The following is a 14,717-nucleotide window of genomic DNA, read 5'->3' as shown; positions in this document are numbered from 1 at the left end:
ATAGGATAAAAGCCAACCACACTTGTATATACTACTCACGTATTAGCATATTGCTCCTAATCCTTTGTGAAGAAAAGAAAGAAGGATTTATGAAATCATTCAGATATTCAGTGTGATGTCTTGACTTCAAAATGAGAGCTCTTCAAAACTTTGCGTAGAAGGAACATCTGACAATACCTGATCAGCAGGTACAAAAGATTGCCTCCAAGGAACATGCTTACTTTACCCAAATTTCCCAAAGATAGTTTTGCTGCATTTTCCAGAATTAGATTTCTGTCCCTAACACCAGCAGATTATTTCTGTGTTCTGACAGCAGCTGGGCTTAAAAGCAAAGTGTCTCAGAAGCACTTAGTGGTCAGTCAATGGGACCCCTAACAATAGCAGCCTTCAATCCTATAGAACTTGAAGTGGCTCAGTCACCGTACAAAAGACCAGTGATTGCAGAGTTTTTCGTCCCGGGGGCTGCCTAGACACTTTGAAAGCCCCGCAGAGGGTGCGTGATGGCGCTGCGTCAGTTACACGACACAGCAGCCACCTCACAGCCAGAGTGGAGTTTTCCCGTGAAGTTCCGAGTTTAAAAAGTCAGGGACTTAACATGACTTTTTTCACTGGAGCAAGGTGAGTACACCGCATCCATCATCTAACCTTGCTCTGGTGTCGCAGCAGAGGTGTTCCCAAGCGGATGGTGACCCCTGATTGGTTGCCATCTGCCCAACCAGGGGACGGGCCTGGCAGGCCAAATGGCTGCCGGAAACCCCACGCTTTCTCTGTGTCAGGATTAGCTGCCATCACAGCAGAGAAAGCGCGGGGTTTCTTTTAATGTGACGGCAACCCGGTGCTGTGTAAGCAGGCCCTTGGAGTGACAATAGTAGTGCCAGGATTCAAATCCCTGTGAAATCTGTTGATCCTTCAAAAGCAGTCTCCACAAATAATCCCAAAGAGAAAGTTTCCAGTTATCTCTTTTCAGCCCTGAGGGGATTTATGCAAGTTTTTCCCAACCCAGATGACATCATCCTTTGGTCTCATCCAGGGAAGGAGACACAGAGAGATTCAGTCCTGTCTTCTCTGTCTTGGAGACAACTGCGTCTAACTAGCTGATAGTTCTCTTCTCTGACATAGAGGTGAGAAATACTGAAATTACATTGCTGATTGCAACATCCAACATTAGGTCACTGAATGACCAAGACTTTGGGCATGTGTGAACCTTATCGTGTCAAGTTACCCACTAGACATCATGGTCCTTCTAACAAGAGTTATTGATCTATCTAGCTGATAGTTCTCTTCCTCTGACATAGAGATGAGAAATACCAAAATTTCATTGCTGATTGCAACAACCAACATTAGGTCACTGAATGACCAAGACTTTGGGCGCATGTGAACCTTATAGTGTCAAGTTACCCACTAGGCATCATGGTCCTTCTGACAAGAGTTATTGGCCTAGATTCTATATGGTTATTTCTAGAGATTCCTTCTGCCTTCCAGCTCAGTAATGCAGAGCACAAATGTCTACAGAGTTAGCTAATGTAGGAGGTTTGGATATCACTTCATCGGTGCCTGTTCCCAATCAGACACAACAGCAAAGAGAGATATCCATAAGAGAACTGCAGAGAACTCTTCCGGCCTCATATCAACCTTGTCTGCAAAGGTGCCAAACTGGCCTGATGTAGCCAAGAAAGCAGCAGGTGGCTGGTTTTGAAGGCAACCAAGTTAATGTTCGGGGACTGCCAAGAACAGTCAAGGAACTGTATGACTGGAAGACCTGTATTGTTCATTGGAGAGTCATGGGTTCTTTCATTCTCCAGCAGGGAGTCAGCCAGATAGTGGTGGATTTTGCCACCTTTTAAGGGTTCTGCTTAGTAGGGATGGGATTTCTTCAACAGACTGGCTCCAGTGGGTCAGAGCAGATTCCCATCCTATACGTATATTCAAATAGATGGCACTAAACACCGTCCAGCCAGACACACTGCAGCACCCACATAGCTCCCTTGGCAGGTGCAGGTGCGCACATGTTTCTACCAAAGTCACCTGGTTCACTTAGTCCCACTTGGAATCCACAAAATGATGATCCCTTCAATGGAGATTGGTGTGATGGAGGAAATGTAAATCCATGAAATCAACCGGTTCATTGCTGGGCTCAAAAATAAATAAGAGTTCAGCACAGATGCCACCAAGTGCAAAATGTTAGTCACGGGCCTTAGCTAGACCTAGCGATCTAGCGGGATGGAGGGGTGAAGATATCACGATTTTTTTATCGTGAGATCTCCCCCGTTGTTCACACGTGGCGACCTCAGAGGGAGAGGCGTCATGCCTGCCTTTTTTTTGTTTAAAGAGACCGGAGCACACAAGCACTTGTGTGCAAAATGTAAGTACTTTTTTAAAAATAATTATTTTCCCTGCTCCCCACCCCCACCCCACCCCAATGGGCGCAGAGCTCCTGAGGGCCTAAAGGGTAGAGCGAGATCCCAGGGCAAGGGAGGGATCATCCGTCCCTGATCCCGGGATCCCTTGTGCATCATGTGAACGCACAGGGACGATTCCAGGGATCACCCTGGGATTTCACCCCGTCTAGCTAAGGCCTTAGCTGCCTTCCTCATACCAAGTAGGAGGAGAAGTATTTTCATGCATCCCGCAAACATGCCTTATTTGTTTCCAAGATTTTACCTCTTCTTTGGGCGTAAGGAGATGGCCTTCATGTCTTTCTGCCTAATTCCTCCTCTTTCGGAGGAGAAATAATGGCACGATGTGGCTGTCAGAAGAGCTCTCGGTTTTCTCTTTCTCCAGGATTCTACGCGGACTGAATCCTGTTCATACCTTTTGGAAAACCTTTAAATCCCACGGTGACAAATTGGATAAGAGATTGCATTAGTCTGGTTTATCAGTCGCTGGGTCATTTCCCACTGAAAGGCGTCACCGTTCATTCCGTGAGAAGTACTGCCGCTTTCACGGCTTATGGGACTTGCCTTTCAGCTGAGTTAGTGTGTTGGCCAGCAATCTGAAGATCTGTCCATACATTTATTAGACACTATCGCATCAGTACATTTGCCTTCTCCGATGCAGACTGTGCTTGTAAATTTCACGTGTCTAAGCACACGAGAAAATAGAATCCCACCAGGAAATGAACTGCTTTCCTACATCACTTTAAAAATAGAGATTTCCCCTCTCAAGTACCAGTGGAGAAAGGGAGGTATAAACTTAACATAAATTTCCATTTTCAGAGGTTCTGGTGCAGTTTTCTTACCAATATTAAAAGAAAGAGAGAGGAGCTAATGGCCACCAATTTGGATGGCTTTAAAAGGGGGTTGGATAAATTCCTGGAGGCAAAGGCTATCAACGGCTACTAGCCCTGATGGTTGTGTGCTATCTCCAGTATTTGAGGCAGTAAGCCTGTGTGCACCAGTTGCTGGGGAACATGGGTGGGAGGGTGCTGTTGCACCATGTCCTGCTTGTTCATTCCTGGTCGATGGCTGGTTGGCTGTGAACAGAGTGCTGGATTAGATGGACCCTTGGTCTGATCCAGCATATCAGGGCTCTTCTGATGTTCTTATGACAGTTTGAGGCAGAAGCATGAGTCAGTGGTCTCTGGCGGGTGGTGGTGAATCCAGTAAGAGCATCTCCCAAGTTTGCTTTTTCTTCCATGTGCACCTCTTTGTCCAGTTGTACTATCAAATGTTTTTCCTTGGGCTTTTTATTTACTGTTCTCACTTGCAAGGGCTAATGGTTTTGCTTCCAAGCTCCAGGCTTAGTCTGGGCACCGAGGGAAAGCCCCATTAGCTCCCATGATGTCTTTCTTGTTAGAATCCCCCGCCTGTCAATCAAGAGGAGGCAGTTCCCAAAATTAAAAAAAGTCCCACCCCAGAACACTTGAAAACAGAAATTGATGGTAAGTTCAAATGTTCCTATTTGTGGAATACAGAGCCACAGAACTGATGAGTTCTGGTCTTCTAAAACTTTCTAGAGTGGATTGTGGTTCTGTGAGACCTTGGCCACAGCTAGACCTAAGGTTTATCCTGGGATCATCCAGGGTTCGCCCCTGCCTGAGCACTGGATCCCCTGTGTGTCACCTAGATGAACAGGTTTGACCCCTGGACGATCCAGGGATAAACCTCAGGTCTAGCTATGGCCCTTGAGTCACAGAAGGATTCTGTGAGGCCAGTTGGGGTTCTTGGCTCTTTGCCCATGCCTTTGGATCACTGGGTTGGGGCTGGAGTAATTGACTTAACACCAGAAACCTTTAGGCGAGGCTTTTACATGCTGGCGTGCCCCTTGCATGCAATTTCTGGCCCAGGCTAGTGTGGCCATTGTTGCACTGCCCAAAAAAGTGGACATGTGAAAGAGGCCATTTTTGCATAACATACAGATTTAGATATAATTGCTATAATTTAAATAGAAATAAAGTACGTCACGCCATACTGGGGAAAAGTGACCAGGTGTCATGTGTGCCTGCTCAGGTAGTGTTGATGGTTGATCCCCGGCCCCTGCTCCTCTCCTTCCTTGGGATTCTTTGACTTTAAACCTGGCTTGGACTGAACAGCTCAGAGAATGCCTTCGAATAGAGGACCGTCCCCTGACAGCTCTTCAAGTACAGGGGCTGTCCTTTGTACAGAAGGTCACTCCAGATTAGACCTAGAACTTAGTGGAAATCGGCAGGAACCAAATCTGGTCTGGAGAGAAAACAACCTCAACTAGAAACTCAGAACCTGGTCCAGAGACCTCTTCAAACTGCTCTTTCAACCAGCTCTATCTTAAGTGGGCAGAATCTAGCAGGAGGGGAAAACGGGAGAAGGCGGTGGTCACATCCGTATCTTGTTAACTAGCCACGTGAATTGCACCCGAGGCTTTTCCAAAGAATTCATCCCCTTCTTTTCATGTGTTTTTAAAGTGGGATGCTAATACTAATGGTGTATTGGCAGAGAAAGGGAACGGTGCGTTTAAAGTATTCTGCATTCTTTGCTAAATGTTAAAAGGACATCAGAAGATTTAAATGCACTTGGAAGAAGAGAGAACAGCAAGGAGCTACATGTAGATATCTGGAAACCGTCTTTGAAGTTTTTGAAATATGAAAGGAAGCCATATTTCAAAGACAAAGTAGGCCCATTGATTCCCTCATTCTCTTCTGAAATTTGCAGAGAACATAATTGTTTTATATTTCCAGCAGTGCGGCGGTAGGTGGAGAATCCGTTAGTCAGAGCACTCGGGAGATGGACACACGGTCCTCTCCGGCAGCCACTGCTGTTCCTTAGCCAGAGTTGTGGCTTCATCATAACCACACCGAACAAAAAGTGGTTCCTTTAAAATGGGCAGTGGGGCAGAAGGAAAGGAAGACAAATGGCACACAACCACAACATTATTGTTGCTTTTCTCTACAGTGGTAGTGAAATAATTGCTAACAGGCTAAGTCAACATGAGTCTTTTTCATGGGGCGCTATATATTCTGCGATCCTAGAGGCTGCCCTGACTGCATGCAGTTGCCCCTGCTTTTAGAAAAACACTGTGCTTTTGCTGCTGCGGGGTGGCATCGGATAATCTGACGCAGGAGACAGTGCGGGCTTTCTGCGGGCCATTCACCTTGCTGGGCCCACCCCCTGCCCCTTAGTTGGCTTCCAGCGACCAATCGCAGGTTGCTTTCCACGCCTGACTTTTCCAGCATGCAGCTCCATGAGAAAGCCCTGCAGTGACTGCTGCAGCGTATAACCAACGCAGCGTCACTGTGCAGTCACTGCGGGGCTGTTAACCCATGTAGACAGCCCCGTATTCTTGGTATCATTGCAGGGTACTGTTCATTGAATAGTTGGAACTTGTCTGAATGACCTTAGGAGGATGACTTTCAAAAAGCTGCCTGGTTGGCTAAGTGTGTCTCTGGGCATGTTTATATGAGTCCTTATCCCGGGGATTGTCCCTGTGCATCCACATGACACACAGGGGATCCCAGGGACAGGGAAGGATGATCCCTCCATTTCCCCAGGATAAATGGGACGGCTTTTAGCCTGATTTCTCCCGCGGTCTCGGGATTGTTCTGAGACTGCGGGAGGTGTGGGTGGCCGTCCCAGCTTCGTCCCGCCTCCTCGTGAGTAAACGTGAGGAGGCGGGAACCGGGAATGAAGCTCTGCAGGCGCTCTGTGCCCATCGGGGGGGAGCGTGATCGGAGTGTTTTTCTTCTTACCTTTTCGTTGGAGCGCACGTGCGCTCCTTTTGCTAATTTTTTTTTTTAAAGGCAGCTGTGATGTCTTTCCAGGACATCATGTGGACCTCTGGACACCCAGGGAGGATCGTGGAAGCCGGTAAGTCCGCGATCCTCCCCTACACCCTTGTGGTGTAGACATGCCCTCTGTTGTGTCTGGCAAGCCAGAGGTTGCTTGTTGAGAAGGGATAGAGTTCCCCCCCCTTTTTTTTCCCCGCATGCACAAAGTCTCCCTATAGAATTCTGCATGATATGGAAAAAGTGGATCGGGAGATGTTTTTCCCCCTCTCAGTACTACAACCCAGGATCATCCAATGAACCTGATTTCAGGACAGATAAAAGGAAATACTTCATGCAGCATGTACTTAAATATGGAATTCACTCCCTCAAGATGTAGTGATGACCATCAACTTGGACAGCTCAAAATGGGCATTAGACAAATTCAGGGAAGATAAAACTGACAGTGATTACTAGTCACGATGGCAAGCCATTACCTTCAGTATCAAGGCAGTAATACAGAATATTCTAGTTACTGGGAATATGAGCCAGAGGGTGCTGTTGCTCTCTTGTCCTGCTTGTGGTCTTCCAATGGGCATCTGGTTGGCCGCTGTGCAAAGAGAATGCTGGACTAGCCAAGTCTTTCTGGCTTTTCTCTTGCTCTTTTCCGCTTTCACCTTTTCTTCTCCAAGACATCTACAGCCTCTCGCAGAAGAGAGCAGCTGAAAAAGGTTCTCCTATTGCAACATCTCTTATGATATTATTCCTATTACTTCACATTTCCAAATGAGTTCAGGGAGACTCTGATCTATTTTAGACCTGCAAGTTGTCAACAGATTAACGACACCCAAAAAATTCCATATGGCCTCTCCAGGCAATTTGGTTCCTGTTCTCAACACAGCGTCTGTTTCACCTCAATTGATCTCCAGGATTAGTTGAAAACTATAAACCCCTCAGCAGGAAATGGCTCTCAGCACCACTTGGGCACAGCCATACCCCTGACCTGGCCCTGACTCTGCCTTGAGACTGTCAAATTTGCTTTTGGCCAGGTTGTTCGATTTCTGCAGTCAGATCCCATTTCCATATTGATTTCTGAAAAGCTTTCAAAAATCCATACGAAAATGTGTGCATGTTTTCACACACATTTCTACAAATATACACCTTTTTAGATGTAATTTTCCAAAAGTGCACATTTTTAATTTCCCCCATAGGTTAAAGTGTTTTTGTGTGCACGTTTTCCTAATATACACAATTTGTTCATCGTTTTTTTTTTTCTAAATATAACCATTTTTGTACGTAGTGTTAAATTGCCAAACTTAAAATGTGAATTGAAAAAAATATCTAATTAAGAGTCCCCTTTTTGTGAACTGAGTTCTTGTATATTATCCAGGCTCTTTTTTATGTTATGGAAGGAGGGCAGCAATCTCCCTTCACTCACAGCCCACAGCAAAGCTACCTGTGCAGAACATTACGTGCAGCCTGAATATTGGGCTATTGCCTTTGAACTGGATCCGGGAGTACTTACCCCGCAAAGGCTACAGTATGCTGGGAGCAGTTTTTTAACTAATCATCTGGATAAGTAACTAGAACCTCATTTAACGGGGCTGTAATGTCTACAAAAATAATAGGATGCTTTGTAAAGAGTAGCAGGCATTTCAAATATTTCTTTCCCCTCCATAATGGTCAAAGTAGCCATTGATTAAAAATCACTTTATAACCTCCGTTTGATGTTTCTGTCGCTAGATTCTCACTTAATCCTTTATGCGTTTCCCTTACAAAATACGGCAAGATCGTTACGAGAATTGGCCAGCTGGGTTTGCAGACGTTCTCAACTTTCGTTCTATCAATTAGAGGCAAAACGTCATATTACTTCCTTTTACATTATTAGGCCAAGAACAAAAAAGTAATAGTATGGAGGTGAAATGGCTAAGACGTTATTTTTAATAGAACACTGCGGGGCAGTTCTTTGTTGGCAAGGGAACCTTTCCAAACAGAGCTAAAGAAAAGAGAAAGTGAGATTTTTAACGTTCCACAATTGAATTAGCAATTGCTTTTGGGAGAGTCAGTGGCTAATGAGATGGTTGTCCAAGATTAAATCGTGACTGCATTAGCTGTGAGTGTTATCAGATGGAGACTACCGAGTTGAGATAGAATCAGGTGGATGGTTCCCTCAAGGAGCCAAGGACATCTTTGCATCTCTTTAGAAAAATGAAGGCGGCATTAGCTTCCTCTTCTGTGTGATAATTTATCTTTTCATAGAGAATTGACAAATGCTGTGGATTTTCCCCCCTCCCTTGCCTTGTTTACCTCTCATGGGTCTGAAGAAAGAACTCCAAAGGTTGGAGCAGACACTCCCAACATATACTGCGATAGCAGTATGGGAGCTGCTTTTCCCGGGGTTTGGTTACATGTTGATCTGTAGAGGGGGGGAAACAGGTCGGTCACCAACATCCAAGGAGAGATCAAAGCTCGCATGGGAAGTCAGGTAGGAAGTGATGGGGGAGTGCCTATCAAATTTGCAGATGGCACAAAATTGGGTGGGATAGCTAATACCTTAGAAGACAGAAACAACATTCAAAGTGATTGTGATCGGTTAGAAAACTGGGCAGAAAATAACAATGAAATTTAACATAGGCAACTGCAACATTCTTCATTCAGGAAAGAGTAATCAAATGCACAGGTATAAAATGGGGGACACTTGGCTTGACAATAGCATGTGTAAAAGGATCTGGGAGTTGTAGTCAATCACAAACTGAATATGAGTCAGCTGCATGATGTCAAATGCAACTTTAGGTTTCATCAATCGGAAGTATAATTTCTAAATCACGGGAAGTGATGGTTCCACGCCTCTCTGGTGAGGTCAGACCTCACCTCGACACCACACTTTGAGAAGGATTCCGATAAATTGGACGAAGTTCAGAGAAGGGCAGCAAAGATGATCAGGGAACTCGAAAGGAAGTCCTACAATGGAAGATGTAAGGAAGGGGGTTGACTTAGCCTTGGGAAGAGAAGACTGAGGGGGATATGATAACACTTTTGAAGTACCTAAAGGGTTGTCGCACAGAGGAGGACCACAACCTGTTCTCTATCATCCAAGACGATGACACATAATAATGGGCTTCAGATACAGGAAGGAAAATATTGGATGAACCTCAGGAAAAACTACTCAATGGGAATGACTGAGGGGATTGGGGTAGACTTTTAGGTACTCTTAGAGTATTTAGCCTTTTGTGCTTTAGTTCTCTGTGTGTAGAGTACTTGAGTACTGGAGAGTTTGAGGTTCAGTATAGAGAGTGGTGTCTTTTGAGTAGGGTGTGCAGATAGACAGTTTGTGTAGAATAAACAATAGTGATAATAAAATTCAAGAGTGAATGTGTGTGTGACAGGAAAGCCTGCATGTGAATGGGTGAAAGGATTGGATGAGAGGTTTCAAAAAGGTTTTTAAATGTTTTATTTTGAAACAAAGCTTGTGAACTTTTAAAATAAATTTTAATTATTTTGTTTTAACTACCACAAAAATCCCACGTGTCTGTTTGGCATTTATCAGCTGAAGTTTATTCATTTAGCCCCCACTCTGACAATAATTCACCTCAGCACATATAATTCACAGCACATTGTTTTATTATTGAAATCCTTCTCCATTTAAACCCCTTTCTCCACATAGTTTGGAGAAAGGCGGTGTTTGTCCCTTGCCTCAGGTGTATCAAGCGGTGGTGCTTGGCTTGAGCAGGGAGTGTCCGTGGCCGGGCCTGGTGTTCAGAGCCTGTGTCGTGGCAGTGGGCTCTCCATAGCTGGAGGTCTTCAAGCAGAGACTGGACAGCCATCAGTGGATTCCTGCACTGAGCAAGTGATGGGACTCGGTGGCCTAAAGAGTTCCTTGCAACTCTATTTCTATCATTCTATTATAAAGCTGATTTTCATTATTAAACGAAACCTTGACTTCTTTTGCATCAAGATTTTATTGGCTATCTTCTTTTCAATTTTTTTTAATAAAGTAACTCTCCCTAATTGTCACCCTTCTAGCATCTCCTCATCTCAGGTTCAGCTTGCTTCCTTCAGTTCATTATCTGTCTTCCTAATAAGATTAGTATTTTATTTAAAGTTTTAAAAATTGACGTTAGAAATGTTCTGGAATAGTTTATTATCCTGGCTGAATCTTGCTCTCTCTGCCTCCTCCTCATCCCGATGTAAATTAGGCATAAATGAGGAAGCTCCAGGGTGCCCCGTGGTGTAAAATCAGGAGGGGATTTGGCTCTCCTGGCTTTAGATTGGGCCAAGAAGTCTCCCTTTTCTTTACCTTTGATGGAATATTTATAAAGCTCCCCTGACACCTCGTGTAAAGAATACAGATTTTGTCACATGCTAAAAGTGAGAGAGTGCAAGAGAGAGAAATGCTGAAATAAGGTCAAATTAAGGCAGATCCTGTAAGGACACAAAGATTTGGTTTTGCTGTAAAGATTGTTGCTTCCTTATTAGCATTCTCTCAGGAGAAGGATTCAGGTGATGTGTTTTTTAAGAGTGCTAATGATGCCGTCTCACTGGGATAACTCAATTGATTGCCAAGAACTGTCCAAATGTTTGAGAAGAGCCCAATGTCAGGGTTTTGTTTCTAAGACCGGAGTTGCTGAGATGCGCAATTTCCCAGGAGCCTAACCTTTGGGTCTGGAAGCTTTTCCCCGTAGCGTATGTGGTTCTCACTGGCAAGGGGAAGGCAGTTTGCATACGTTCAGAGGCATTCTCTTCAGGACAAAAGCCCAGGTCATCCAAGACTCAAACCAAGCACTGTCCACAAGGCATATTTACTGCTGGGAGGGACCGCGTAAAATTGGCCAGCAACAGCTCTATGTAGCTCCGGTATCCCCTTCTGTAGGGAAAGGAGATAAATCCTTCCCTGTTTATTATGCAGTAAAAGCAATGCACAGTGAAGTGGCTGAATTGACAGGGCCCGTTCACGTGTCGTTGTTGTTGCAAATCCAGAGGACACGATCGCCCTGAGAGCCACGGGGAGATTGGACTGCGCCACGTCTTCTGTGCTACCACAGCGCTGGCTGCGCTCTAAAGATCTGCATTATGCACTTCCCCATGCGCTCTGTGGTTTGTTCGTTCTTAAAATATATTTTCCCCCTTTGAGCAACAACAGTCCCCCTTCCCCATACACACACAGCCATCTGGCTCTGGAACTGCCCTCGGGTTCAAAAGAAGATTGCTAAAGATGTAGCTCAGTGGTAGAACGCATGCTTCATGTGCAGGAAGCTGCAGGCTCAGCCCCCGGCATCCCCAGGTGGGACTGGGGGGGAAACCCACCTGAAACTCTGGAGAGCCATCTACTTGCCAGTCAATGTAGACAAGACTGAGCCAGATTGGACCAATGGTCTGATTCAGGACAAGGCAGCTTGCTAATGTCCCAGACCTTCACCTCTGTCACCCTCCCACTTTGAGAAGCATCAGTAGAGTCTTACGCCTTTAGAAATGAAGGCCCTTTCCGTACCAAGGCCCTTTAGCATTGTTGAGCCAGCACTCTGGGCCATAGTTCAGTGGTGGACCACCTGCTTTGCATGCAGAAGGTCCTAGGTTCCACCCCCAACATCTCCAGGTAATGCTGGGAAAGGCCTCTGCCTGAAACCTTGAGGAGCCAGTGCCAGTCACTGTAGAGAAGACTATGCTGAGTTAACCAATAGTCTGTCTCAGTAGAAGGTAGTTTCCTAAGCTTGCCATATGGGTGGCCATTCCAGAAACCTTAGCCTGGGATTGTGAGCCTAGATCCCACTTGGCCATGTGCAGGTAGGTACTGTATGTGCTTCCAGGAAATCCTGCCCCCCCCCCCAGAGAAGAGGGCTCATCAATGTCTTACCTTTCAGTTGCGGTAGGTGTTGTGTGAATTCCCTTCAAGGCTTCTTTTCCAAGTTCTCTTGATGTGTTTTAAGTCAGATGTGGAAAAGTGACCAAATGATGCCTGATTTTGTAATTTGCCTGTCAGATGTGGTGCGGTGCCTCCTATGGACATGACTGCAAAACCTCCCATTAGGTGGTCAGTCGGATGTATGCCGCAGACGTCGGTCTCATTATTCCCAAGAAAGGAACGAAGGGATGCATTTTGAGGCTCATTTTTGACACATTTAAGAATCCGTAGCAGAGGAGAGATTTGAAGTGGGCACTTGGCGGATAACACCTCACTGTGCTGGTCTAGACAGGCAGGCATGAGAATTTCGTTTCAGTTCACAAATCATTCAAAAATGCTCCATTTGCAATCCTGAACATGAACACAAACAGAGTGCATGACGTGGCAAAAAGGTTCTCCTATTCCCGAACTTGTGCTTGCATCTGCAAAATGTGTACTTGAAAAATGCTTAAAACCTGCTTAAAAATGCGCAGCTTTTGAAAAACAGACAACTTTCTCAAAACGCACAATTTTCTCAAAATGTGCAAATTTTCCTATTCAAACAAGCTGCAAAACGGGCTGCAAACGAAAACAGGAGTGAACCGAACCGAACCGAGCTTTGAAGTAAAATTTCGGAGAAATTCGGTGAGCTTCAGTATCCCTGGTTCTCTCATCCCTAATAGATGAAGTCCTAAAATAGGGGGGGGGGTGAGTTTTCTGGAATGATCCTTCTAGAGATAGGCCCTAGGGCTGAGACCCAAATGTAACCAGCGAACAGGTTGAGCGAACTTCTGGTCCACATCCCGCCTCCATGGTCACACCCAGTGGGCCTGTTCAGACAACACCCTAAGCCATAGTTAGACCGCTAACCTTTTTGCAGCACATGGTTAGTGAGCTTGTTTAAACCGTGGTTATTTAGCCACCATGATTAGGAATGGTTCACGTGAAATGCTAATTCATGGTTCACATGACTCACTCAGCTATAATGTTTAACTCAGAATGCTGAACCGCCATGGCTTAGCATGTCGTCTGAACAGGGTCAGCAACTGCTCTCAACTGGCCCCAAAAATGCAGGATTTCTACCCACGTGTGTTTTTGATGTGGGGAGCTCTGTGGCCCTTTTTCAAATGTGGTAAGTCTGCTGCTCACTATGCAAAACTGCTCAGTGTTGTTGATAAAGGTGATGCAGCTTGAGATGTGTGTGCTTCTGTTCTTACACCTCCAAGGGATGATGGAGTGAAGTTTCATAGAATCATAGAATAGCAGAGTTGGAAGGGGCCTACAAGGCCATCGAGTCCAACCCCCTGCTCAATGCAGGAATCCACCCTAAAGCATCCCCGACAGATGGTTGTCCAGCTGCCTCTTGAAGGCCTCTAGTGTGGGAGAGCCCACAGCCTCCCTAGGTAGCTGATTCATAGAAGTTCCGCTGATAGAGTTTATAAGTGAGCGTGTCTTTATTTCCAGGCTGTGACAGTGACCACTGGGGACCACACTGTAGCAACCGTTGCCAATGCCAGAACGAAGCTCTTTGCAACCCCATCACTGGTGCCTGCGTCTGCGCAACTGGATATAAAGGATGGCGCTGCGAGGACTTGTGTGATCCGGGAAGCTACGGAAAAGGCTGCCAGCTGAAGTGCCAATGTCACAATGGGGCAACCTGTGACCACAAGACTGGAGAGTGTCGTTGTGCTCCTGGATACACAGGCGTATTGTAAGTTGAACGACAGATAGGTTTTACGTGCAGGCATCGTGGTCACTTTTTGCCTTCTCTTAGGGCCTTGCTAGACCTACCTGAAAATCCGTGTGGGAGGAGGGGCCAGCCCGCGCTATCAGTAGCACGGGCTGTCGCTCCTTTCCACACGTCAGACGTGACGGGCTGCATGGAAGCCCTGTAGCGTCCGCCATTTTCTTTTAGGTTTAAAGGAGCCGAATGTGCAGGAGTGCACCACCGAGTCAGGTAAGGGTTGTTGTTTTTTAAAAAAGGGTTCCCCGCTCTCCGATTCCCCCCCCGTCCCCGATTTCTCCACCATGGCTGCGATGTCCCCACCCCCCATCTCCCCACCCTCCCCTAATGGGCCCAGTGCTCCTGCGGAGTGCTGTGCCCCGTCCGCCGCTTTTCCCGGCTACTCGGGAGTAATTGCGGTAGCCAGGAAAAGTGGCAGACTGGTCTACACATCCGCAGTCTCGGGCTCAGCCTGAGACCACGGGAAATACCGGGCAACAACTGTAGCCAGATACCCCGGGGCCAGGCAGGGTTGACCCCTGCCTGGGCCCGGGAGCCCCTGTGCATCATCTGGACGCACAGGGGCGAGTTCAGCCCTCGCACCGGGCTAACCCCTGCTCTAGCGAAGGCCTCAATGTCACAGTTGTTTGACATGTTCCACTTACAGTTCCCTAGTTTCTAAAGTCGGCCTGCACAACTTGTGACCCAGAAAAAGTCCGCTAGCCATAAATGGTGGCCCATGGGAACCTCCTTTTGGGCCCATGGTGGTTCTATTGAGTTCTCATGACATTGCTAATAGCTGTTGGTAGTCATATCCTCTGCTGTGAAGTGATCTTCTGTAAGTTAACTGCACCTCGTGTGGGGAAAGTACTTCCTTTTCTCAGCTCTGAACCACCTGCATGTCGGCCTCATTGAGAGAACACAAGTTCTAGTATAATGGG

At 46.2% G+C, this 14,717-nt stretch overlaps 1 protein-coding gene across 4 annotated transcripts in view; it reads left to right on the top strand.

Annotated features, from left to right (window-relative positions):
* The window catches only part of MEGF11 (multiple EGF like domains 11), a 286,399-nt gene that overhangs the window by 131,532 nt on the left and 140,150 nt on the right, over positions 1 to 14,717 (top strand). For all 4 annotated transcript variants that reach the window (XM_063142441.1, XM_063142440.1, XM_063142439.1 and 1 more), the window contains one exon: positions 13,518 to 13,764. In XM_063142441.1, coding sequence (XP_062998511.1) covers positions 13,518 to 13,764 — 247 coding nt within the window. The remainder of the gene's footprint in view (positions 1 to 13,517; positions 13,765 to 14,717) is intronic.

Source organism: Elgaria multicarinata, chromosome 16, assembly GCF_023053635.1.
Source record: "Elgaria multicarinata webbii isolate HBS135686 ecotype San Diego chromosome 16, rElgMul1.1.pri, whole genome shotgun sequence".
Taxonomy (NCBI): Eukaryota; Metazoa; Chordata; class Lepidosauria; order Squamata; family Anguidae; genus Elgaria; species Elgaria multicarinata.
This window is presented reverse-complemented; position numbering and strand designations above follow the sequence as displayed.